Source organism: Haliaeetus albicilla, chromosome 3 (genome assembly GCF_947461875.1).
Source record: "Haliaeetus albicilla chromosome 3, bHalAlb1.1, whole genome shotgun sequence".
NCBI classification, from domain to species: domain Eukaryota; kingdom Metazoa; phylum Chordata; class Aves; order Accipitriformes; family Accipitridae; genus Haliaeetus; species Haliaeetus albicilla.
The window spans coordinates 35,270,385-35,295,705 of NC_091485.1; the positions used below are offsets into that span (position 1 = coordinate 35,270,385).

At 41.7% G+C, this 25,321-nt stretch overlaps 1 protein-coding gene and 1 long non-coding RNA gene across 3 annotated transcripts; one reads left to right on the forward strand and one right to left on the reverse strand.

Annotated features, from left to right (window-relative positions):
• Positions 1–1,385: 1,385 nt before the first annotated feature.
• Positions 1,386–16,872, reverse strand: SDR16C5 (short chain dehydrogenase/reductase family 16C member 5). Its single transcript, XM_069779368.1, has 7 exons — positions 16,703–16,872; positions 13,429–13,772; positions 7,935–8,066; positions 6,869–6,968; positions 4,917–5,061; positions 4,217–4,342; positions 1,386–3,675 (listed from the first exon to the last, which is right to left on the reverse strand). The coding sequence occupies exons 2-7, from the start codon at positions 13,747–13,749 to the stop codon at positions 3,582–3,584; spliced, it is 918 nt and encodes a 305-aa protein (XP_069635469.1). The 5' UTR covers positions 13,750–13,772; positions 16,703–16,872; the 3' UTR covers positions 1,386–3,581.
• Positions 16,873–17,077: 205 nt separating this feature from the next.
• On the forward strand, positions 17,078–21,617 carry LOC138684755 (uncharacterized). 2 transcript variants are annotated; one of them, XR_011324014.1, is made up of 3 exons: positions 17,078–17,338; positions 17,804–17,948; positions 20,126–21,617. It is a non-coding gene; the product is annotated as an uncharacterized lncRNA (long non-coding RNA). The 2 variants fall into 2 exon arrangements; XR_011324013.1 differs by having other exon boundaries at positions 17,804–17,901.
• The last annotated feature ends 3,704 nt before the right edge of the window (positions 21,618–25,321 follow it).

The window sequence follows — 25,321 nt, forward strand, 5'->3', positions numbered from 1 at the left end:
CTGGAGCAGTTCGTGAAGAACTGCAGCCTGAGGGAAGGACTCACTCTGGAGAAGTTCGTGGAGGACTGTCTCCTGTGGGAGGAACCCCACGCTGGAGCAGGGGAAGAGTGTGAGGAATCCTGCCCCTGAGGAGGATGAAGCGGCAGAAATAATGTGTGATGAACTGACCATAAACCCCATTCTCTGTCCCCCTGTGCTGCTGGCAGAGAGGAGGTAGAGAAAATCAGAAGTAAAGTTAAGCCCAGGAAGAAGGGAGTGGTGGGAGGAAGGTGTTCTAAGGTTTGGTTTTACTTCTCATTTTCCTTGTTTTGATTTGATTTGTAGTAAATTAAATGAATTTTGTTTCTTCCCCAAGTTGAGTCTGTCTTTTGCCTGTGACGATAAGTGGTGAGTGATCCCTCCCTGTCCTTGTCTCGACCCACGAGCTTTTCTTTATATTTTCTCCTCATCCCACCAGGGCTGGTGATTGTCAAGCCAATGCAGCAATCCCAGTCAAATTTGGGACCCAGTAATTTTGTTAGAGACTATTTAAAGTTTCTAGCAATGGTCAGGAAACTAAGAATTCCTTCATGGGAGCTGCCTGATGTAGTTCAGAAAGCAGTCCCCTGCTGTTGTCAGACATGATGCTGTCACAGCTGAGATGCTCTTCCATTTCATGTTTACTCTTCTTGTCTGGGTCTCACAGCAATCCTTCCACGAGAAGCTTTCTTGCTGAGAGCAGGAGGAAAGAGTCCTTCTTGGCATCAGGAAAGTAATTAATCAAGATCATTGTTATGCTGGAAGTAACCCATCTTATCTCAAGAAGTTCATATGTCACTTGAAGATCCAAACACTCACTCCATACCACCTCCTGAACACAGGAGAAGGATTTGTGCTGCTTGACCTCCAAGATACATCTCTACGTATCTGTCACGCCATCTCAGGAGATGTGGGAGATCAAAACCACCAACAGGATAGACTATTATCTTCCAGTCACATGAAGTAATTTGACAGTGATCATAATATTCAAAGTGGTAGCAGAACACTTGCATAAAAGCAGTATTTGTGTACCTCTCCCAGGACAGCCAGCTAGCATAGATTTTCTAGTGAAGTTCGGTATGACAGATTATGCACACTCAACCTACTACAGAACTTGGTCTCCAAAAGATATGAACATACTGCAGGGAGTCCAGTGAAGGGCTGCAAAGACAATTAAGGTACTGGAGCACCTGTCATACAAGGAGAGGTTGAGAGAGCTGGGACTGCTCAGTCTAGAAAATAAAAGGCTCAGGCTCAACGTGCCTAAGTACCTGATGGGAAGGTGTAAAACACAGAGCCAGACTCTTAGTGGTATCCACTGAAAGGACAAGAGGCAATGGGCACAAAGTGGAAAAAAATACATTCAGTTTAAACATAATTTTCATTTATTTGTTTTTTAAACTGAGTGTGAACAAACATTGGAACAGGTTTCCCAGAGAGGTTGTAGAATCTTGGAGATACTCAAAAGTTGACTAGACACAGTACTGAGCAACCTGCTCTAATTGACCTTGCTCTGAGTAGAGGTCATTTCCAAGCTCAATGATTCTGTGAAGTAGCAAAATCCCTACGGATATGTACTTCTCTGGCACAGATTATCAGGTAAGATCCTCCTAGTGATGTGATGAACCTGAACCTGCCAAGAATCCACAAATCCCACAGCCAGACTCATTGCTTTCAATTTCCCTCAGCAAAACATGTTTGCAGAGACACTAAGAATGAAAAGCTACTTGCTCTCACAAGAGCTGGAGTTTGATACATATTGCTCATATGTATAATCCACCTCTCTCCTCCTTTGCTCCAGAATCCTGCACACATAGAATTTCATAGTTAGGTGGAAAAACATGCTCTGCTAGCATAAAAAGGTGAGGAGTCCACAAGACACAGAAACACCACACGGTTATTAGTGGTAGAGTTTGTGAACAGTGCAATGTACATATGGACAGCACATTTAGGCAATATCTGTTTTTTAATTAGTAACTTTCATTTTCTGAAGTGTACTGTAAAATGAGCAGAATTTCTGAGGCAGAAAGGACAGTAAGACAAATCTTTTCTTCATCAGTCTGAATTCTAACTCTCATCAATGCATCATAAAAGCAAGGCTATTTTTAACATGCTTGTTTTACTCAGTGTTTCTTGCTCATAGGTTTACATAGAACTACTTTACTACTTTTCTCCACTGGTAAACCTCACTAATAGTATAGACAAGGGAAATAAAGGTAGTTTCTAGGCCATCATGGGGAAAAAAAACATCATTAAAACAAATCACCTTTTCTTCCATACTGTCCTTCAATTAATTACATGCTAATGCATTTTAGTCTTAGTTTGCAGGTGTTACCAATTGCCAGTAGAGTACTGTGAAATGAGGTGGGCTTAGCCAGCATGTGCATAAATGACATACATTTAAGGTATTATCTTCCTTATTCTCGTTTTGGATTTACCAAAAGTCAAGGGGGCTTTCAGTTTTCTAAGAGGCCATTGTCACAAAGGGCAAGGTCTCCTCAGCATATGTCCAAAATAAATGGATAGTCCTAAAAGTAATGGGAAAAGTAAAACAAGTCTCTGTAGACACAAGGCAACCTGCCACCCACCCAAGTCAGAGAAGCAAAACATAATGCTGTTACTCAAGCTATGGCTGTAATGATCCCATTCACTTCAGTTCTATCAGCATCAATCCTTTCTGAAATAAACCCAAGAGAAGCCGTGACTATACAATGTAATACCTTTGCTTTTAGTAGCTCATTGTCTTACTTGGCAAGATGTTTGATAGCCCACCTAGCCTGGCAGTCTTATGCTTTGTAACTACAACTTTATTCTGCTTTGGAGATGAAAAATTAAAGTTGTTCTTAAAATATTGCACTTAGAAGATACAAAGAATTCTAGTATAAAGTTGCGGTCATAGTATTAGCTTTTAAAATAAATTAGACAGAAAGTAGATTAGCAGCACAAATACGTATTTTACATCCTTCCCCCTCCCGGCCCTGACATCCATAGTCATCTGTGAGTCCTGAGATCACCACCTCCGAAAATTAATGTATTTCATTGGTTTTGCACCAACACAGCACGTATTTTCATTTCACAAAATTTCCATTTGTTTGGAATTTGAATCTATTGTTTCAGGAAACTCTTTAATTCCTCAGCTTACCAGGGAATGGTAATGGCACCAGCAGTACAGCCCTCCTCATGGTTCAGTGAATGGCAGCAAGAAGTCAGGTCCACTAGAGGCTTTCCTGGATCCCTGCCAAATACATGTGGGTTTTTGGTCTCTTCTCCCCCAGAACTGCCAATTATTAGTTTGTGATGCAGGATCATATTTAAGGCATTATAACAGACATAACCAAAGGAACTAACTTCAATTAATGTATTTCCATAATGAGATGAAGAGAAAACAGTTCACTGGATTAAAAAAATAGTTTGAGTGAAAGCTGTTGATCAAAAAGCAATTTCCCTAAAAATTGTTACTAATGAGAAGTGAGGCACCTTAAGTTCACAGCTGCTAGAGAAGCAGACTTTTCCCACCACCACCTTTAATAAGAGTTGCTGGTCTCTGAGTTTTGTGCTTTTTTTCAGTCCTTCTTTGCTCGACCTTTGAAGCTATCCATGACATGGAGGATTCCAAAATAGTCCACAAGGAGAGCAACCGCTTTCACTGGTAGGAGACTGTAAGGTAGGGGAGTTGAAGAAAAAGAGAAAAAAACAAAAACAAAACAGAAATCAGAAGAGATGTGCAGTTTTATCACAGAATTAGTTTTACCTGGCTAATACTGGCAAAGACAGTATATTCTATAGAATATAGTACTGCTGGTCCTCTCAAAATATCCATTACACTCATTTGGCAGTCTGAGTTATTAGACAGATCAATTTCCCAACCTGGCTTGCAACAGAGTCATAAGTGCCCTAATGCTGGAGCAAGACACCAGATAGGCAGTTACTGAGGAGCAGGCCCAGTCTCTACATCCCACAGTAAAACTGCACCCCAGTGGAGTCAGCAAGTCACAGCCAGACATTTCTGTCATTGTTCTGTGGTCCAAGGGTAGACTGAACCCCTAAAAACAAAAGAAAGAAAGCTCCAGAAATGTGTAGAGCTTAATGAAAATTCACACCAACGAGTAGAACCCTGGTTGGCACTTTTAGTCAAAAACATAGCTGAAACATCCCTGGACAGAAAAGAAAAAGGAAAACGAGGAAAGGCATAACTTACTGTTTCAAAATCAACAAAAAATAGGCACTGCGTGGTAAGAGCAGTATTTCTTGGTCCTGCCGAACAGCAGTGACTATCTTCTCAGCCACATATTCTGGCTCCAGAGATGGAAGCAGATTTGGCCATCTGGAATAGATTTCTTACTATAATATGAATTGCTTTGGATTCACATTTTACTCAAAATAAGTCTCTATTTTGCAGTTATTCAACTAAAAGAAGAAATAAATACCACAAATCCTACGAACAAGACCCTTTGTTATGTTAGAGAGTGAGTGGCCATTGCTATTTTCCCTTTGTATGATCTCTCATAAGACAAATCCACATAGTCCTCATATTAAGACACACTAGGCTTTTACACAGCGCCTAAATTTTATTGTTATATAAGCATACTGAGCAAAGCTATGCCACTGATTTCAGGAAGTGAATGGGGGTTTAGAAACCAGAATGGACAACCGGAGCATTTGGCTTCTGCCGAGGAAGGGACACCAATTAAGTTTCATGTTTCAGCTTAAATGAATAGTAAAGTACTGAGAGCTTTGCCATTTTGGTTGCCTAGTCACTGGATAGCACTGTTAACACACATCTGAGGTCCTAAAAATAACACAAGCAGAGAAAAGCCTAGCTCATGATTTTCATAAAGTCGAGTACCTAACATGCTAAACATGCAAGTTGCATAAAAACCTCACAAGAGTTTACTCACTTGGACCTACAGCCATCAAACATTCCTGTGTTTATGATGCAAGGACACACAACTGTGGTTTTAACACCAGTTTTTCCCAGATGTCTCATCTCAAAATGAACTGACTCTGCAAAACCAACTGCTGCAAATTTACTTGCACAGTAATCTGTAAAATAAATAAAACATTAATTGCAGTTAAACATTTTAATTTACTAATTAAACTTTACTAAACAGGTTCAGTGAGTCCTACCACTGAACACGTACACAGGAGCGGTAACAGTTTTTGACAGAGAACAGGGACAAAACTATGCTCTAGTAGGTAAAGTAACTAGCTTTGTTTGTTGGTTTGTGGGTTTTTTTTTCTTTTTACGGTATACAACAGTAGCACTATGGTATAGGAAAGATATATACACAGTACCTGCAGGAAATTACTGTCCAATAATAAAATACTTTACAACAGAGGAGGAACTGTATTCAGTTCAGATTAGGTTACTGATAAAATTTGCCTTTGATGGGTATTCACTCCTTTATTTTCCCTCTCCTAAGTTAATTGTTCTAGACTGGCAGACAGAGGGTTTCTCGTTGCAGCCCTGCTATCACCTTTCCACTCTCTACTGAACAACAGCAAATGAAATTACCTTTTCATACCAGACCTTATCTTTGAATCCATGCACTAGCTTCTTATGCATCAAGCTTTCAAGACTCTAATACAGTTTCAACCTGAAACTCAATTTGTCTTCATTATCACTGCCTTGAAGCTAGATTTCTTTTACTGCTACATCACCTGTCCTGGTTTTGGCTGGAATAGAGTTAATTGTCTTTCTAGTAGCTGGTACAGTGTTATGTCTTGGATTCAGCATGAGAAGAATGTTGGTAACACACTGATGTTTTCAGTTGTTGCTAAGTAGTGTTTAGTCTGAAGTCAAGGATTTTTCAGCTTCTCATGCCCAGCCAGCAAGAAGGCTGGAGGGGCACAAGAAGTTGGGAGGGGACACAGCCAGGGCAGCTGACCCAAACTGGCCAAAGGGGTATTCCATACCATGGGATGTCATGTCTAGTATATAAACTGGGGGGAGTGGGGCTGGGAGGATTGCCACTCAGGAACTAACTGGGCATCAGCCAGCAGGTGGTGAGCAACTGCATTGTGCATCACTTGTTTTGTATATTCCAATTCTTTTATTATTATTATTGTAATTTTATTATTGGTATTATTTTCATAATTATTTTCTTCCTTTCTGTTCTATTAAACTGTTCTTATCTCAACCCACAAGTTTTACTTTTTTTTCTGATTCTCTCCCCCATCCTACTGCAGGGCAGCAGGGGAGTGAGTGAGCAGCTGCGTGGTGTTTAGTTGCTGGCTGAGGTTAAACCACAACATCACCTTAGTTCATTTTGCTCCCCCTTTGCATACGTTTACCAGAAATGCCTTCTGAGTTTTCCCTAATCTCAACACTTTCTTTCCATCACTGTACGGGTCCTCTTGAATGAATGGCTGAGACAGAGAATGCAGAATGAGATATTGCACCACTGCCTCCGTACCACACCTGGATTTTAGTAGTTCTTTGAGTTCGGGAAACCTGTACAGGACTCTGCTTCGCTTGAGAACATGCTTGCCAAAAACAAAAACAAACAAAAAACCCCCACAAAAACAAAAAGTGGCCTCTTCCACACCAAATACCTGTAGGTTAACTTTAATAACACTGAAATTCTCAGTTTGTAAAGTTCTATATGGCTCCTAGATTCTCTAACTGCCTTGGCAGAAAAACCTGTTTCACAGCACTGCTGAGCATCTGGAAAACTCTTTTGAAAGAAATGGTCTATTTAAGGTCAGCTAGTTTGAAAGTACGACCATTTGCTTTACCTATACGCAAAAGACCTAGAAACTCAAAATTAGGACTTTTTTTCCACGAGTATTGATTGCAGAGTTTAAATCAAAATAATTGTCTAAATGAACATTAGCTTTAATACACTACCTGAAAGGCAATTGATTCCCATCAGTCCCGCTAAGCTTGCAATACTAACCAAGTGCCCATGGTTAGAGGCCATCATCGCTGGGAGGAAGGCTTTGTAAGTCTGCAATGTAAGTCACAATTGCAAAGAAACATTTTACTAAGCAAGCTACATGCTATAATATTTTGAAGGTGTTGTTTTTAAAGAATTTCTCCCTACAGTTTAAATACGCTTCCCCCCTTCCATTATGGAAGGGGCAGGGTGGGGGGAAGGGTTTGTTGTTTGAACTCTAGCCTTCATGTACTAAGCTGGGACTTCCCAGGGCCCACCAGTACCACTTTCTCCTCAACACCAAAGACAGACGGTAACTTGCTAGCTGTTAAGTTTCTTTTAGCCTAAAGCTCAGCACTGCAGTATTTCAAATCACTGCACGTTTTGTAAAATAGCAAAAATTTTAATTTCATGTCTTCATTTAATCTTTGTGATTAAATTTATTTATGAAGAAACTGAAACATGTTTTAATATCTTCTTTGCAATTCTTTATGATAAGAACACAATATAGACGACCTGCCTTCCCTGGAAGGAAGAAAAGGCACATTAAGTTACTCATTTTGGACAAAAGCCCCACTTATTATTAAGAGCATTGTCTGAACATGTAGTATTTCTTACTGAAACTATCATAACCACAAAGCAACTAGAACACTAACAGAACTGAACACTTCTCCGTTACTAGAGCAGCAACTTTTAGGCTGGGCCTGCTTCATGTCAATTAATATTGAGCCATTATAACATATGACTAGCTTCAGAATTTAGCAGATGGTAAACTTTAGTTCTTAAGAACACTTCTAAATATGTAACAGTTTTGCTTCCACCTACCTACTGCAGAAGTTCCCAAAGGATCCATTCTTTCACCCTTTTTTTATTTTACAGACTCCCAGGAATAGAAAGTAATTTCTTGTATCATTTCTGACTGAACTTACAAGGAGCTATACATCCTTGCATATTTTCCTCCGTTCCAAAAGGCAAAATTAACACTGAAAACATGTTGAAAGGATGTTTTAGTATGTATATGCAAAGAACAGGTATTACCCAGAAGTGTGCCATTATGTTCACTTCCAAGGTTTTTTCCACAAGTGAATCTGGAGAATCAATAAGCCTCTTCCCAATTACGGTACCAGCATTGTTGACTAGGATGCTAACATCCCCAACTTCTTTTTTAACCTAAAAAAAAGCCCCAAGATATTATGTAATAAATACAAAACATGCTTTCCAAGTTTTATACATGACAACATAAGAAATAGAAATATTGCACATTTCAACTAAGTTGACCTTATTATGCTTGTTACAGATCCAAACACCTCAAGGTTCTTGCACCTTTTAGGAGGCCTTTTTAGAGCGGAGCTTGCAACTGGATTCCTTTGGAGGTGTGGAGCCCAACAGCTCCACACAGACTTCTGCTTTCAACACCTCTGGTTCTTGCTGCATCTGTTCCAGATAAGTCTCTATTGCAGAGAGCTCAACTAACACAACAAGTATTTTGCTACAGTAAACCCACCTTAAAACCAATGAGCAATTCTGTTTGTAGGGCCATTTCTATACCATGCAGTGAGGCACAGTACATAAATCCTCCGGCAAGTTCCCCAGAATCAGGTACATCAAATCTATGAGTGCTGCAATACCTAAACTCTAACTTGTGACGTTCTTTGCATTATACTCAAATCCTCTAGTGTTTTCCACAGAGCAACTTGAGCACAGAAGCAGTGCTGCCATATGACTTGAAGGCTGAAGCCAGCTTGCACAGTACTTGAGTCTTCTGATAAGCAGAAGGAAAATTGGATTCCCTGTTGGTAGTGTTAATTACCTACATCCTCAACAGTCCAGGGATTCATCTCTGCCACTGCATGGGGCAGAAGCTACTTAGTAGCATCTTAATATTTCAGATATTTCAAAATTCTGCATGCTGTTTTCCACATGCTCCACTTCTCCTGACTGCAATTGTTAAACACTGACATGTATTACAGTAGTTTTTCCACTAGTGTTAATTTCACTTGCATTCCACAGCACACACATTAAACCAGACTTCCTTACAGCTTTCCGGGGAAGCAGATGCATTTTTCTGCCCTCAGTGTACTGGAATTAGAATGGGCAAATGGTCACTTTCAATAAGAAGTATTCCTCATATGCACAGGCAGTGAGAAAGACCACCTGTAAAATTCATTTCCTCCTTACAACCTTTTTATTTATTCAACTATCTTGACTATTTCAAGCAACTTTACAGGTCAGGAACTTAAAAGCTTATATTCCCAAACAAAAAGGTTTTTGTTTTTTTTTTTTTTTGTTTTTTTTTTAACAAGTTTATTTCTCATGAAGACAACCTGAAAGAGCACTGTGTCTCTATTCATATTGACTCTCAGGACAACACAAGAAATGAGAAAACTGTAGGAAGGGTAGTTATTTGTTATGAAAATTAAACAAAAGTTGTAAGGTTCTAAATAAAGGAAGATTTTAGGACACATGCACTCACAGAAGGCAAAAGCCATATGAGCTTCTATGGCTCATGGTACAGAAGCTTGTTTCTAGTGTATCTACTTCAATTCTAACACTGTACCAGAATCCTTATAAGATGTCTCCCAGAAAATAAGTTGGCTAAAGAATAATATCTACACATTTAGTTCAGTAAGAGAAAGTATAGTTCTCATTTTAGCTCCAGACTGAGAACTTTCATGAACAGACTCACCTGGAAGAACAACTATAGGCCAGCTGATATCAAGATATTGTGCCAGCTCTCAAAAGGAGAATGAAAATATTTAATGCAGTATTTGAAGGATGGTTCATTAATCTGAGCTATCTGGGAAAAAGCAAATAAGTACTCTATATGTTGTTTAACTTGTGATTTCCAGATCAAGTGCTAAACGTGCTGATCAGTAGTTTTGGGAAAACATGTTGGTTTTATGCCATCTTGCCATACAGTTGCAGATCACAGAACCTCATTTCTTAATGGTGTTTCCTTTGCTGGGTGCCTACACTGGCTGAAGAAAGCACAAGCAGAGCTGGCAGCCTAGCCTGTATAACAGTAAAGAATTAAAGGATAATTTACCACCTATCCTTTATTCTAGCTTAAATTCCTCATCTTCCTTAAACTTGTTCCAATCTTGTCCATGTTTGTTAAGTAAGGGTTTAAAAAACAGAAAGCAGCCTTGGCAGGATTATACAGTACAGCTTTTATAATAAATTCATCAGCCAGAGCCCCTCTCCACCTAGGTCATTGCTCACACATTCTTGTCTGCCTATTTCCCTTTCAAAATGTTGTCACGTAACAATTTAAATATTTCTGAAGCAGTGCCACATGGTCTCCATAGGCAGCCTTAGACAAGCTGTTCTAGTCACCAACCTGAGTATGTACCCCTCATCACAAGTTTAAAATAGTATGCAGAGACATAAATGTAATAATTAATAAACGACGCTTTAATACTGCCTTGTGTTAAATGATCTAGCAATTCTGGAAGGCTGGACCAGTACCCCAAATCTACCCTTCAGGGCAAATAAATACCTGAATAAGTGGTCATGCTTCTTTTGTGCAAACAAAAGATGGACAGAGGTGAGGGATGTGGTACATACAGTTTATAACTTGGTGATTGGGGCATTCGGGTCAGATGCAAGAAGGGAAATGAGAACAGAACCTTGATCATCCCATTTCTAACTAGTGGCAAAAACCTCAAGAACCTCTTCCTTTACCACCTGTCTCTACTCAATCTTCCAAAATATATTCATGCTTTGGATGGAATTCAAAGCAGATTTGAGTGCCTTCTTGCAACCCAGACAAATAATTCCAGCTTTACAACATCTCTGTTCATGCTGCTTCCCTACTAACTAGATGTGGTGGTTCTTTCCTCAGCAAATTGGCTGTTTTAATTCCCTTCTCTTCTCAGCTCTCCTCTGTGCATGACAGAGCCAAGACACCCAGCCCAGGCTTCCACACTCTGCTTTGAGGCCAAGTACAGAAGACCTTTACTAAGCCTTCTCCCTAGCTATTAAGAGGGGTGGGGGGGGTAATGTCAACTCTCCAGAGCTCTAAACCTCTCCATTTGTGCAGTGCAGCAAAGTATGTTGCAGGTGCTTGTTTTAGTCCTAGGTAAGGCAAGCATTATGGAAACAGCTGATCTGGTTAAACATCTTTTTCAGGTATAAACACTATTTTCTGTTTGTTTCTGCATTTATATTTATGCTTTTCTATTGAAGTTTAGTAGTGAGCAATTCTCACAATTCCCAAACAGCATTCCAAAGCGTCTGCTTTCTAAGAACCACAAGCCCCTCCGTAACTGCCTATAAGAGGTGGAAGAAAGCACTGGATATTTTACAGGCAGCATGAAATACCACCAGGAAATGTGCTTCTACTATTGCTCCTCTGCACAGCAAAGAGGATTCTCAGAAAAGTGGAAAACTGGCTGCAAACTGTCATCTTGACTAACAAGCAAGAAAAAACTGTGGATAAGCAAAAAAGTACCATGCAAGAGGGATCCTGGAAGTAAATGTAAGCCCAAATGCAATTTTGCAACATGATGAGGGAAAGGCTTCCATTTCCTCACAAGTAGGAGGATCAAAACCCAGAGTTACTTCTCTCTTTCAAAGCCCTAGATTCTTAAAGTTTAGCTGAACTTGAGGGAAGGAGGGGTAGGTCAAAGAAGGCCACATTCCTTTTGGGGTTGGGTACTTCTGGAACAGGAACATTAGAAATAAATTTTAAGCTATAGCTCTTGATAGCCAAAAGCTGTCCTTCATGTTGTTGGTACAGGAAAGGAACAAGGACACCACATGTGCAGGGCTTTTTGGTTTTCCTCCTACTGAAGTGACTTTTTCCTAGTCTCTCTGTGTGGCTGATGAAGTACCAGAAGCAGGTATTTAAGGTTCACATACATTTAATTTTGGCTTTGAGATTGTTTTACTGGGCACAAAGTTTTCAACCATATCCTGCCCTGCCTGCATGAATTTAGTTCGCTATAGTCTTGCAAAACTCCAAGTCATTGCATGAAGCTGAACCACCAAGGGGGGGAAAAACAGAACCTGGAACGGTGCTGCGTCACCTTGCAAAGGCTGACAGTGAACACTATGAGCCAAAGTCTACTATACCATATTAAGTAAACAGTGGCACCAGGCACTAATGCTAAAGTCTTTCTGTCACTAATAAGATGGGAAAGTTGTCAGCAGGACATGACATTTCTGAAATAACAGTAGTAGGGTATTTTCTTCTATATGGATCAACAGGAGGATTATTAGTGGATCAGCTGTTAGTGAACTGCTGACAGAAACTTATAAGCAAGGAATCAGGCACAGAGACCCTCTTAACATTTCTTTGCTACTGTCTACCTCTGTTTTTATCATCCCTAACCTCTGTCACACACATATCTACACCCTCTTCTCCTTTTTATATTTGGCCAGAAAGGCTCTGCTACTGCTTTTCTCCATGGGACTGAAGTGCTAGCCCTTGAGTCCTCAGAACTGAAGGTTAGTTTCCATCTTCTTCATTTCAGTGTCCTTCACATTACAATACTCCCTCCTCCTCCACTCCTCCCAGTTCAGTGGGAAGCAGTTACAGGCCTGCACTGAGACACGTGCAACTGCTCTGCAGGGATGGCAGATGTGCAACTCAGCTGGCGTAACAGAGCTGCAAGGGGGACCAAGGGTGATTAGCATTACAGCATTACCAGAATACAAAACCAATAGTACCAGCCTCTAACAAGCTGCAAGTCACGCACAAGCTTCACTTATCAGAAAATTTGTTCTAGTCATTTTTGCACAGATAGAAAAATGCAGAAGGTTAGAGCTTCTTAAACAGCACCAAAAGAGGAACATTATTTCAGCCAACAGATGTTCCTGAAGACAGCTGATTTTTTTATTTTTTTATTTTTTTTTTAAAGAATTCATCCTCAGGCAAACACTCACTGTGGAAACTTTCTAGTCCAACAGTTAAGTTTAGCAACATTTTAAGCAAATGAGAACAGGTTGTTATAATGGAAACTGTTAAGCATTTTTAGCTTTTGGCAATTCTACTAGTCTGCCCAAAATATCTAACCACATGCTATATTTACAAAGCTCTTCAGAAAGGAAAGTAACAAGTATTTAAGACTCTAAGATACATTTATTAATTCTGATAAAGTGAGTCTGCAAAAATCTATTCATTGCCATGGAATTATTTAAAAATTGCCTAAAGAGTTAATAATTTTTTACAATGTATGGTCTTTAGCGTTTACTTTTGGTAAAAGACTGCCAGAACGTGAAATACTGCTTTAGCTTCAATAAATTGATTTTCTGCACTTCACCAGTAAGTGCTTGCTCAGTAACTGAATGAATGAGAAGCTACCCATCTAAATTAGCTACTGAAAGAGAGAACCAGCTCTTTTTATTTTTAAGAGAACAGAGGTATACAAGTCAACTCTAAAAAACAGTATTCTTGAAACGGGTAGCATGTGAAATACATTCTGAATGAATTAACTTTAATCTCTTGTTTTGAAGGGACTAAAACTTAACCATACATGCATGCACTCATCTTAGAATAGCCTCAAAGCCACAAATAAAGATACTTTACCTGATCAGCTACTCTGTAGACCTCCTGCCTTTTGCTACAGTCACAGATGTAACAGTGTACTCTCACTGCTCCATTTTCTCTGGCCAGTCTACTTGTCTCCTTGAGCCCCTCTTGATTAATGTCCCAGAGAACCACTGTGGCTCCAAGGCCGGCAAACTTCAACGACAAGAATCTTCCAACGCCACTTCCTGCTCCTGTTATTAATACTATTTCACCACTAACATTCTTCTTCCGTCTAGGCACAACCAAGAACACTAGGGACTCCAGCAAGTAATAAAGAGAAAGTGCAATGACTTTCAATGTTTCCAGGAAGAAGTTCATCTTCAGGCTGTTTCTTCAGATACCTGATGAAAGAAAATGTTTACCAGATAGAATAAATCATAAAGAGAGAAAATGCAAACATCAGTATTTCAAAATTGAAAAGCATTTTCAGATCCATTCTAAATACTTTCTCTAGCCTGCTTCTGTGTGGTGTTTCAAAAAAATACAGATGCTTACATCTGCACATCTGACCCATTTGTCCTGTTTCTGCATCATCTCTAGGTTGCTCCCACTCTTCTCCAGAATGCAGCACAATTGATTTACCATTGGGCAGAGGCAGGAAACACCTGCCTTCAACTGCTTTAGAAACTCCCCACCCCTCACATAATGGGTTTCCATCTCTGCTCTGACAGAACATGGACTCAAAAACTAGAATCAAAAAAGTGATAGTTGCCCCTTGAGCACCTTAAGCAGAAACACATGGCAATTGCAAATCAAAACTTATGGATTGATCAAACAACTTTAGTGCTCACAAGCTAGTACTTCAGGTCAGGAAAAATTCTCCTTTTAGGACCACAACTTTTTTTGCTTTGTAGGCATTCCTTATTATCAAGAAATCATATGCAGACCAAGTCACAGTCTCAACCCTGCTGAAAAACTGCCAGCATAGGGAGCTTCAGAATACAATATGCTTATAAATGTCCAAAACACACCAGGTAAATTACTGGCTGTCACTACTAGCTTTTCAACTACCAGCACTACCATTATTGAGGAAAGCCTGCTTTTGCAATTGAACAGTGTGTTTTGTTTAGCAACGCATTGCAAAGCTGTTGGCTTTCTTCTGTTCGCCTCCCTGCTTTAAGCAAATGTCAAGGGCCTGAATCATACCATCTCATGTATGTGTTTAACTTCACAGTCTGTACTCATCACAGTAATGCTGACATCAAGCAGGCATTTAAGTCCTTGAAAGAATGCCATTTATTTCCCAGTATACAAATGCTATGGAAGAAATGCACCCTTGGTCAAAGCAGGTTTTAATCTTTGACTAACTACAGTATGAAGGATTAGTACCTTCCTTCCTAGCTAAAGGTAGAGCACGCTGGCACTTACATTTCAACCTTTAGCACTACGAACCCAGTTTGATCACATCTCTTAGGTAACATTGCTATCTATGTGTATAGGTAATCATGTTTGACAAGTGCCAAGAGATAAGTTACTTAGATCTCTGCTACTCTGAGCAAAGTTCATGAAATTTAACATGTGGACATACCCATGTTATCATGAGTCTCAGGTTTTGTCCATGGGAAACAAGGCCAGCCCTGAAAAGGGATAGGCCACTGCTAGAACAGTGCAAGCTATTTCAGAAACTTTTCTGGCAGAAACATAGTGGGTAGGGAAACAAGTTCTTCTTTCTGAAGAAGAGTCACAGGGTGAATGTTTTCTGTTCTTTGTTCCCTTTAAAATGGGACAAAAAGTATGCAGAGGTTCTGGCACAGACACAAGGCAGTAGCACCAGTAAGAAATGGAACAAAAATCTCAAAACAGCACAGCAACATTTTTCTAGAGCCAATATTGACATCTCCTGTAATAAGCTCTTATAGCTATAGAGCTACTACAAATATAAGCAAAACCAGAGTAATACAGGAAAAGTGTTATTAAAATTTCATGTACATCAAAAAACCAGCAAGTTTTTGGAAACACAAGTTCCTCGCTGGGTCTAAAACAGAAGCAACATATCTTTAAAATAAATGAAGTTGCTGAATTTAACTTGATTACACTAACTCAATGCACTTAACGCAACATCCTCCATTTGTGTAAAAGGAGATTGGCATCTCTGGAGTAGATAAGGATGTTACAGTAAATGCCTATGGAAAGCAATTGCCTTCGAAGTATAGTACACAATTTGACCTAAACCCAGTTTAGAACTTATGTCAGTAATTTATTAAGTAAAATAATCACGTCTTAGGCTTGCACGGGACAGAGGCACACTATATCTCAGAGCAGTACTGACTTTCTCTTAGAGAAGTAGAGTTGTTTTAGGCACATCGATGGGGTGCTTAATTTCCAGTGACACATCTTGCCTAACCCAGCTCTGACTGGGCCAAGAGTCCTCCATTCTCACTGGCTCCCTGCATTAGTACCGCTAATTACACCAGCTACTGTGACCAACCACATCCACACGGACAATTAAATCAGCCAACACGCTTGGCTGATTTTGGCTCCTCAACGAAAGTGATCAGGGATCTACTTAGAGATGAATTAACCAAGGGTACCTTTGGCACACCTAAGATCTCGGGCACGCTCACACAGACCTAAGCGTGGAGGGCTTTTATACTGTAGTGAAGTATCAAAGGTTTTACAACGGCTCATCAGACAGATTTCTTTTCAAGCGCAGACAGCTTTGCCAGCGCAGACTTTTTGGTACACGTGCTAACGCTGAACAGCCGAGCGGCCCTCGCAGACTGCCTGTGCTGACAAAACTCAAGGAGAGAATCGAGGCTAGCATCTGAACCTCAAAACACCTCTGTGCTAGCCAAAGAGGTTGATTAACGGTGGATCACGCGATCCCCTGAGCAGAGTTTGGCGAGCACGCCTTTGCTCACTGCATCTGGAGGGTTGCGACCCTCCCAAAAACACAGTGGTCCCGCAGCCGAGGCGGTCCAAGGACCGAGGTGTAGCAACACCTTCCTCACCGCCTGGCAGGCGCCGGACAACCTTACCCTCGCTTGGCACACCTCGGCCGCTAACCCCATTAGCGTCATTAAAGAGCCCCACCAAACCAACCACAGCACGCCACGGGCGGTTTTCTGCTGCGGCGACCAGCTCCCCGGCCCCTCTCGGGCCCGCCTCCCCGCTCCCCCCCGCTCCCCGCAGAGCGGGACCTGCGCTCGCAGGGGCGAGGAGAGGCGCCGGCCGGAGGCTGCAGCCGCGGCTGCCCCCGCCGAGCGCCCCGTCCCGGCGCCCGCCCAGCCCAACACGCCCCCGGCACCGGGACCCCCGCGGCCGCGGGTACCTCCGCCTGCCGGGCTGAAGAACGGAGAGGGGCACCTCCGCCCGCCACGGCGCGGCGGCTCCGGGGCGGGTGACGGAGGGAGAGCGGGGGGGACCGGCGGCGGGCAGCGCGGGCAGCGCGGCGGGGCCCAGCCTTTATGCCGCCAGCCCGCCCCGCCGCGGGGCTGACCGGATGCGCGGGGGCGGGGGCGGAAGGGCTCCGCGCTCCGCGGCGGCAGGAAGCCGGGCCGGGGCCGCCGCCGCGCTGCCCGCGCTCCGCCCGGCCGGCCAGGCGGGCAGGGGCTGCCCTCCGCGCCCGGCCCGGCCCGGCCCGGCCCGGCCAAGGCGGCAGGGAGCTGCGGCCCCGGCCCCGGCCCCGGCCCCGGGCGGGGGGGTGCCGGTGAGGGTGCTCGGCCCCCTTAGCTCCTCGCTGAGGCCGGGCGAAGGGCTCTAAGGACGGAGCAGCTCGTGGCGCGGGGGCTCGCCTCCGCTTTCCCTTAGTTCCCTTTTTTTTTTTTTTTTTTAAAAAGCAGTATTTGTAACTGGCTTTTGATTTTTCCGAGGGAAGAAATAACTTCTCTTGGAGCGGTGATCGACTGGGAGAAGACGGATTTCGTGCGGCTGGTCTAGACCCGTGTTCCTGCAGGAATTGGCCTCGGTGGGCTGCGGGGGGAGCGGGGAAACGAGTGTGGCTGCTGGAGGGGTGGTACTGTACTGGGGGAGAGGAGGGCGCCGCGTTTGGCTTCCGAGGACGTTTGGAGAAACCTGTTGGGCTTAGGGACGTGTAGGATTTCGGGAAGCCCCTGAAGAAGCCGCTGCCCTTGGGGTGGTAGTCGGTCCGTGCGAAGAGACCTGCTCCTCAGGGTACGCTTGGGTGTGAAGAGATTACCTGGCCTGTAGGGCTAAACCTGCCAGGAAGGGGCTTTACCGGGGTGAACATGGCCCTTCCAGGGTGGCGTCATTTCAAGGGAATGAACGAGACTTGAGGTCGCAAAACGTCTTCTAGCTGTAGTCAGAAGTTCACTACGTCAGTGAAGGGCTCTGTATTTACTGCTACAGATACTTTCATTCCCTAGAGCAGCATTGCTTTGCAGGGTTTTTTTAACCTTACGCTCATCCTTAGGCAGCAGAACGCCAATACTGTAAGGCACTGAATATTCACAACTTAAAGTCCGTATGAGGAGGGTGTGCTTAGTACCACCAGAAAAAATACGACTGAAGGTATTTTCTTGGCACTGAGATCACTAATACACCTCCTTTGCAGATTGGTATGTTTGCATTGCTGTTATCCTTCTGTAGAAGTGTGAGAACACAACTTTCTGAATGTTGTTTTCATCTAATGAAATAAGCAAGCACTTATGAAACACTAGATTTAATACGCTGCATAATAAAGAATATGAAACAGCAATTCATAATGTAAGGTTCTTTAGGCAGCTTTAAAAATCTGCCATTTGATCCAGTAATCTCTGAAGAAATTTTAAGAACTCCCTGTGCACAAACACTTTCACAGACCAAGGATGGAGAGCACACCTGGCAATACATACCGGTGAGGGAGCAGGTTGCTTTACTTGCTGGCTTGCCTTGGAGCAAATGGCTCCCCAGAGTCAAAAAGAGCAGTGGTTTGAAAGGTGCTGTGCAGTTTAAATAAATACTTTTCTTGCTTCCCCTGCACATTCTATTTAAAGTATTGTTGCAAGAGGTCAAAAGGTCTTTTCTTTCAGGTATGCAGTCTTGGGTCAGAGTCTAGGCTCTCAACTATAGACTCTGCTGCACCCTCAACAGTTATTCACAGAAGAGAAATTAACTGCTGGATTAGAATATTTTAGTGGGAGTTAATGTATTATTGCATTAATACAGAAAATTCGGGAGGCTAATGATAGCCAAACAGTGACACTGATGAAATTTGGGTTTGGCTGCTGCTTTCTTATTGTGGATTGTATTGTTTACAGTGGCTCGCTTAAAACAAGGAAACGTAAAAAAACCAAACGCATTCAAAAAGGTTTAAATAAAATATGTGCTTTGTAGTAATACTTGGAAATTAATAACGTTTAACATTGAGACTGACCTTGTGATCAGAGTTGGAGACTAGAAGGTGGGAGACCTGGGTCCTTTCCCCAGCTTGTACAAAGACTTCCTGCGAGTAATAAACTCACTGAATAAAACTTGCTGAAATAAAACTCACCAAATATCTTGAGTTTACTGTTTTGTATGATGAAAGGCTAAAATTAGCCTTAAGGTAAAGAAACCCTTTTTAAGACTGTCAAATTAGCGTCTTCCACAGTCTGGGGTCAGAGAAGACCCAAGTGGAATTATTACTCTTGATTCAAGTCCAGAAATGAAACTACCCTAATTTGTATTAGATGAGGATGTCTCCCTCTTGTCACACATCATTTTTGGACCAATTTGTGAGTGCTGGTAAAATCCCAGGAGTGCAGAACTAGGACTGGCGTCGTTCGTGCATTTTGCGTAACATGCTGGATGTTTTCAAAGGAACCCAAGGTCATTCAAGTCATAAGAATTTTGAGGAACTTTGTAAGTGCTCTCACTTTTGCTTGTCTGTAGTACATGTGCTACGTAAGTATACCGCTAGTCTGTACCCATTTTTTACCTAGGGCTGTACTGTATTTTGGCCTACCTTAACTTCCAGAAAGGTCTTGACATTTGTTGTCAGGTAGATATTGGCACCTCTGGTAGAACAGTGTAACCAGTAGCACGCTAAAGTGCTATTTATGTTTCATGTGAATCTGTGGTAGATTGTCATTGCATGGACCTGATTCACAACCATTTAATCTTGATTATGGATGTGTCACAACAAAGGAGGCTAAAGCAAATAGAGAGTAAGGGTTGGTCTAAGCTGGATAAATGCAATTGCGTGGTGACTAGGATACTCATCCTCACTTTAGAATAATAAAAAACAACAGCCTTGGTGTGCTGTTGGAGCCATGTTCTCTTAAAGGCTCTCTCATTTTGTTTTTATTTTTATCAGAGCACTCAAAATGTGATAAATATTTTGATATTGAAGGTTTAATTATCCCTCACCTACCTCAGCTGTTGAAATGGAATAGCGTAATACGCTTGTAAACAGTCTGATCTTTCTGCTTTCTTTTAACTGGCAAGAAGTAGGAAGGGAAGTACAGGCAATACCACTGGTGCCTACATACTATGATTCATTCTATACGTCTACTGTGAAACTTGTAGAATCCTAATAAGTTTCCAGTGTCAGTGTCAGCTGCTTTAGCAATTGCAAGTACATCATTGCAATTGCAGCCTACACAGACTTATCCTTAGTCACCTATTGCAACTGCCCAGGGAGGAGTGGATCTTAGTTTGAAAACTAGTGTCTTGCTAATAGAAGTCAAATGTCTCCCATGTTGCCTATGAAGGAAGTAGGGCAAACACCACTTAGCCAGAATTCTTCAAAATTTGCTTTTTCTTCTTATTCAAGCAGAAGAAAAACAGCTGGCGCAAAGGAGATTCCAGACAAAAGAAAGGATCATCAACCTGAATACAGAAGACTGAGTTGCATTCTGAATTTTCATTACCATATGTGTTTCGTTTGAGTCATATTTACCCTCTAACAGGAGTTTATTGAATTCTAGTCCCCTCTATCAGCAGGTTGAAAATACAGGAATTGTAGAAGTGACAAACTGTTGCTCAGTGGTGCCCCATTTGCTACGTCTGGGAAGAGTCCCAAGTCCTGTTCAGTGAGGGTGATGGGGTGGGATGTGCTGCACTAGCATCTGTTCAAGGTATTTACTAACTACACAGCAAACATAACCAGCAGCTTGGTGCACTGAATAGCATGCTTCTATCCCTTGAAAATCAAATTAAGAAAGGGACAAATCCTCATCGGAAGAGGGACACACCAGCACTAAGTATCATCGTGACTTAGCCAATCCCAGAGTTCACAGCCTGTTAAGCTGTGTTTACAGTATGATGGTCAATGTCAGGACCTGACACTTTGTCTTTCATTCCGTGAGCATTTTATACTGTAGTGTGGTGAACCTCATCAGAACTGATGAGTAAAACCCTGCCAGAAAATATTTGGTGTTTGCTTTTTCATCTGGGCCAGCTCTGTGATCAAATTTACCATATGCCCACATGGCACAGAGGACTCTGTGAGGAGTGAAAGCCTGCAAACCAAGACTAACTTAATCTGAGCTCCTGTGGGACATGAAAGCGTGGCATGGGCAGAAGCCTCTAACCTTGGCAACAGATAGCGTTATAGACAGGAGTGTGTCTGAAATAATTCTCTTTACCCAGACAGAAATGCCTGTTACATTGGTCCTCTAATGCCAAAGTCCAGTTATTCCTTGTGGATGTAGGTGACTACATCAGCTCTTATGAATAACTGGTGTTTGCTGATGGCAGAAGTGGTGTATGCCCCTCAGTCGGGGAAATGTGTGCCAGTCTCTGTTACAGTAGAGTTATGATGATGATGGTGTGAAGGACCTAAAACCACATTTTCCACCTACCAGGAGGACATGTCAAATATCCGGTTACAATTTCTTTATCAGATCTGCAGAGCTTTGAGTCATGCTAGACAAATAGGTACAGCATAGGTATCTGGCCTTGCCGATACCCACCCTCGCCCAGCAGTATAAAAGTGGATGGCAGCAGCAGCATTACCTCTTTGAAGCCATATTCACCAAGGGTGCTGAACTTTATTGAACTCCCTGTGATGGGGATGGAATTGGTACACTCTGATCCCCTCTGGGTGTAGAAGTGTTCAGTCTGTTGATCCCAAACATGCTTTGGCATGAACTAGCTGAGAGTGGCAGCTAAGGGCTCGCCCAGGTAAGCAAGCAGAATTGGCTAAGCTCTCGTCTGCCTCCAGAGCTGACCCACTTTATTCAGAACAGCGAGACGAATGAAAGAAAAAGTGCAAGCAATTCTAGTGTGATACAGAAGAATTAAAGCATATGTTCAAATATTAAGTATGCGTCCAAGTGTTGTTATAAATCAGGGCCTTGTCTAACAGTGTTGTGTTTTCCAATCCCTCACTGGAATTTTATTTGCAAAGGCACAAGCTATAACTTTGATGCACAATGAACACAGATAATCAGTAGCCTGCTGTAGTCAGCTGCAGAGATTGCTGCTATGTAGCTCTTTGCTCACTGTTTTTGCGTGCTCCCCTATGTGCCTGTGGTATGTATTCCTCATAGTATCTTTACTGTTAAGAGAACCTGCCTGTACTGCAGGAGGAAGTGGCCCATGAGATTTATCTCCTTTCTCCATGAGAAAAATATATTTGCGAGTGGTTACTTGGGGAGTTTGGGCTAAAACATCATTTACAATACAGATGTGTACAGGCTGTCAGGATGGATTTAAAGGGAGAATTGGGGGGGAGGGGGAAGTAATTCATAACAGTATAATCCTCACTGAATAGTAAGCAAAGTGAGGCAGCTTCCTACCATTTGGGACTTGGAAAAATTTCTTCCTAATAAAGAGTAATGCAAGGTTTCTGACATGGACAAATTAGAGACACAGCAGGGAAGCAAAACTAGCAAAAGAGATCTGAGGTCTGTAGTGATGCTTGGGAAATGAGGCAGCAAGGCTGATAGCCAACTAACAGAAAGAAAAGTTAGCAAGGTTTTAATTAATTGAGTGTATATGAAAGCAGTGGGTGGGAGAGTGTGTTCTAATACAGGAATAAGCAGGGATTGGAGGAGAACATGGGATGGAAACAGCAGGGTATAACAAACCAAAGAACTAATTTAAACCTCCATGCACTGGAGGGAAGACTCCAGGTGAGGCTGTGATGAACACCTCATCTGGGCTTGCAGATCTGTGCCCTGATGGAAAGTCAGGGCAGCCCTGCAGGTAGGTAGGGGCAGCAGGTGGAGACAAATGATAGGGGAGAGAAGAAAACAAATAATGATTCTGTGCCAGACCCAATCTTCATTCCTCTGCTTTTCCTTCTTTTCAAACTCTGTTGCTTTTTGTCTTGTTTTAGATGGTAAATAGCCTAGAGGCAGTGAGGTCCAGAACTTTTAGTGTACTCTAATGCACTCTGTAACATGTGGCCACTAATTCTCTGGGTGTTCAGCCTCATTGCATACTTGTATCACTGTAAGCTACCATAAAAAAAAGGAACTTGTCCTTTGCTCCCCTGTCCCTTCATTACTTTGTGTTTTATAGGCCTCAAGGAGATGGGGAATTTCCAGCTCTGTACCGTGCTTTCTAGGATACCAGCTGATGTGATTATTAGCATCAGGTTTTTTGGCTATTCTGAAGTAAGTGCCTCTCAACAAGAAGAAAAATACCCTGTGTCCCTCAATGAAAACATACTTGCATATCTTGTGATGGTCAATTTTGACTTGCGGTATTTCTCAGAAGTTGAGATAATGCTGCAAATGGCTGTGAGAGGAGTAAAAGCTGCTACATTTCTCTGGATTAATTGTTGGTCTGTAAATTGAAGAAAAGTGCTATGAAGGGAAAAACTGCTGATATCTTTATATTAACTTTTATGTCCGTGATATCATACTTAGTTACCAGCTGCAATGACATCAACCCTTGAGTCTCTGCTATTTGCAGAATCCCAGTATTGGTGCTTTTGGATTTTAACTTGCCTTTCTATCTATCATTTCTAAATTATTAGGGTCTTCAGCTGAACAGAAAATCCACGCATAAAAATTTTGGTGAAACCATTTTGTCAGAGAACATGTGAATTCATGAACATTGATTGTGAAGTATTTACAGGAGTGTACTGGCTTGGACAAGGTTTCACTGTGTTCCCCTGGTTACTTAGAAGAGCCCCAAACCTGCTACTTTCTGAGTGATCCAGCTGGTGTCTGAGGAACCAGAGATTAAATCACCTTTTCTTTGCCAGGTTTGGTTCAAACTTAAATGTCACTCTTCCACATCTACAGATTTGGATTTCTATGGTCCACTTAATAGTTAATATTTAAGTTGAACAGCTCCCCAAAAGAAGATAAGGGTGTACAGGCCTGATCTCCACCAGGTGGTTCTGGCTGTGCCTCAGTGGTACATGCTTATGCTGCATGGTACACATGATACTACATGCAGTGCACGCTGCTGTTTTCATGATGTAAAATTCTGATCTAAACCAGGGAGATGATTTGTATTCAGGACTTTGAGGTCTTGAGTACTAATGAGGCTACTGGCCTATGTAGTGCTCTGTGGGTTAGAAAGTTAGAGAGTATAAGGGAAAAGACATTTAAAATATAAAAGCAGGTGGACAAAATCCCATCCAGCTCTTTTAGACACATTTCCCAACCCTTTTGTAAGTTGTACCACATTTTGGTGTATATTAATTACTATATTTACACTGATGATTTTGTTACATCAATCTGTCTACATTTGTTTGAAATGCATCCACTGCATTTGTCAGTACATTTTTTCCTACAATAAACTGTTGTATGTTTGTGTGTTATATATAAGATTCATATTTTTAAAAGTCACTGTTGTCACACTTCAGCTCTGATTTTAATGCCTATACCTGGCTTTTGATGTGTGAAATTGAGCATCATGTTGTTTTGTGACAAAGGGCTGATGCACATGATACCACAGCAACACACAGTGGTATGAAAAAAAAATCTCAACGAAGTCTGTGAAGACAGGAAACCTGTCCAGGAGATCTTTACTCTCAGCTAATACTAAGGAAAAAGCTTATTGCTGCTTTTGTAGCCCTTTATCTTTCATTGTATTTTATAGCAGAAAACCTAGAAAAACAGTGCTCAATTAAAATTTTTTTCCACAGCTGACTTTGAATAGCCACAGGAGATTTTGACTTTTGTGATGTTTGGGGTTTTTTTTCAGACATCACCTAGCTAACTGTGAAACCTCACCCACAGAGAATCCTATGAAATCAGCTCAATATTACAGAGGCAGATATTTTTTCCCCTTTTCCTTTGGTTACTTTTGAATGCAGGATATGATCTTAGCACTCACAGTGGCATTTCTCATCTATCTGAATATGAAGTATGTTCCTTGTATTTTCTGAAATGTCTGTATTTCCTATTGCTCGTTTAATTTCTGAAATATTTCTCTGTACTAGACTTGAAATCTATAATGTGTTAATTCCATAGCTCAAAGCCAAACAAAACCATTTTTAAAAAGCTTCACTGTTGCCCATTTAACTTCCTGTAGTTGAAGGATAGTTCCACTAACGTTATTTTCCTCAGCCTCCTTCCCATTCCCTGAAAATTATGCTTAGACAAAACATGACCACTGAACCTGGTTTTAGACTGTACTTGGTTTCAAAACCTGTCAGGCTGACAATCACTTGCTTTTTAAACCCAAAATGATTGTCTCTGAATTAGGGAAAGAGCTCTGGGAGCATTGGGAAGAATGTCAGAGTAACATGTGAAGTAATAGTTTTTCAGGGAAGAAATGGGTAAGAAAATAGAAAACAATAATCATGCCATGATTTAAATCCATAGTGCACCCACATCTTCAGCACTGAGTGAAGACTAATTCCCCTGCATCTTACCCCCATCTCAGAAAAGATCTAGTAGAACTTGAAGGGTACACAGAAGAGTGATAAGGCTGGTTATAGTATGCAATAGCTTTTGCTTAAGAAAGGTTTCAACAGCTTGGAAGAGAGTTGAGAGAGGAGGGGTGTAATAGAGGAATACAAACTCTCTAATGGCATGGATGAAGTGAATGATTTTTCAGT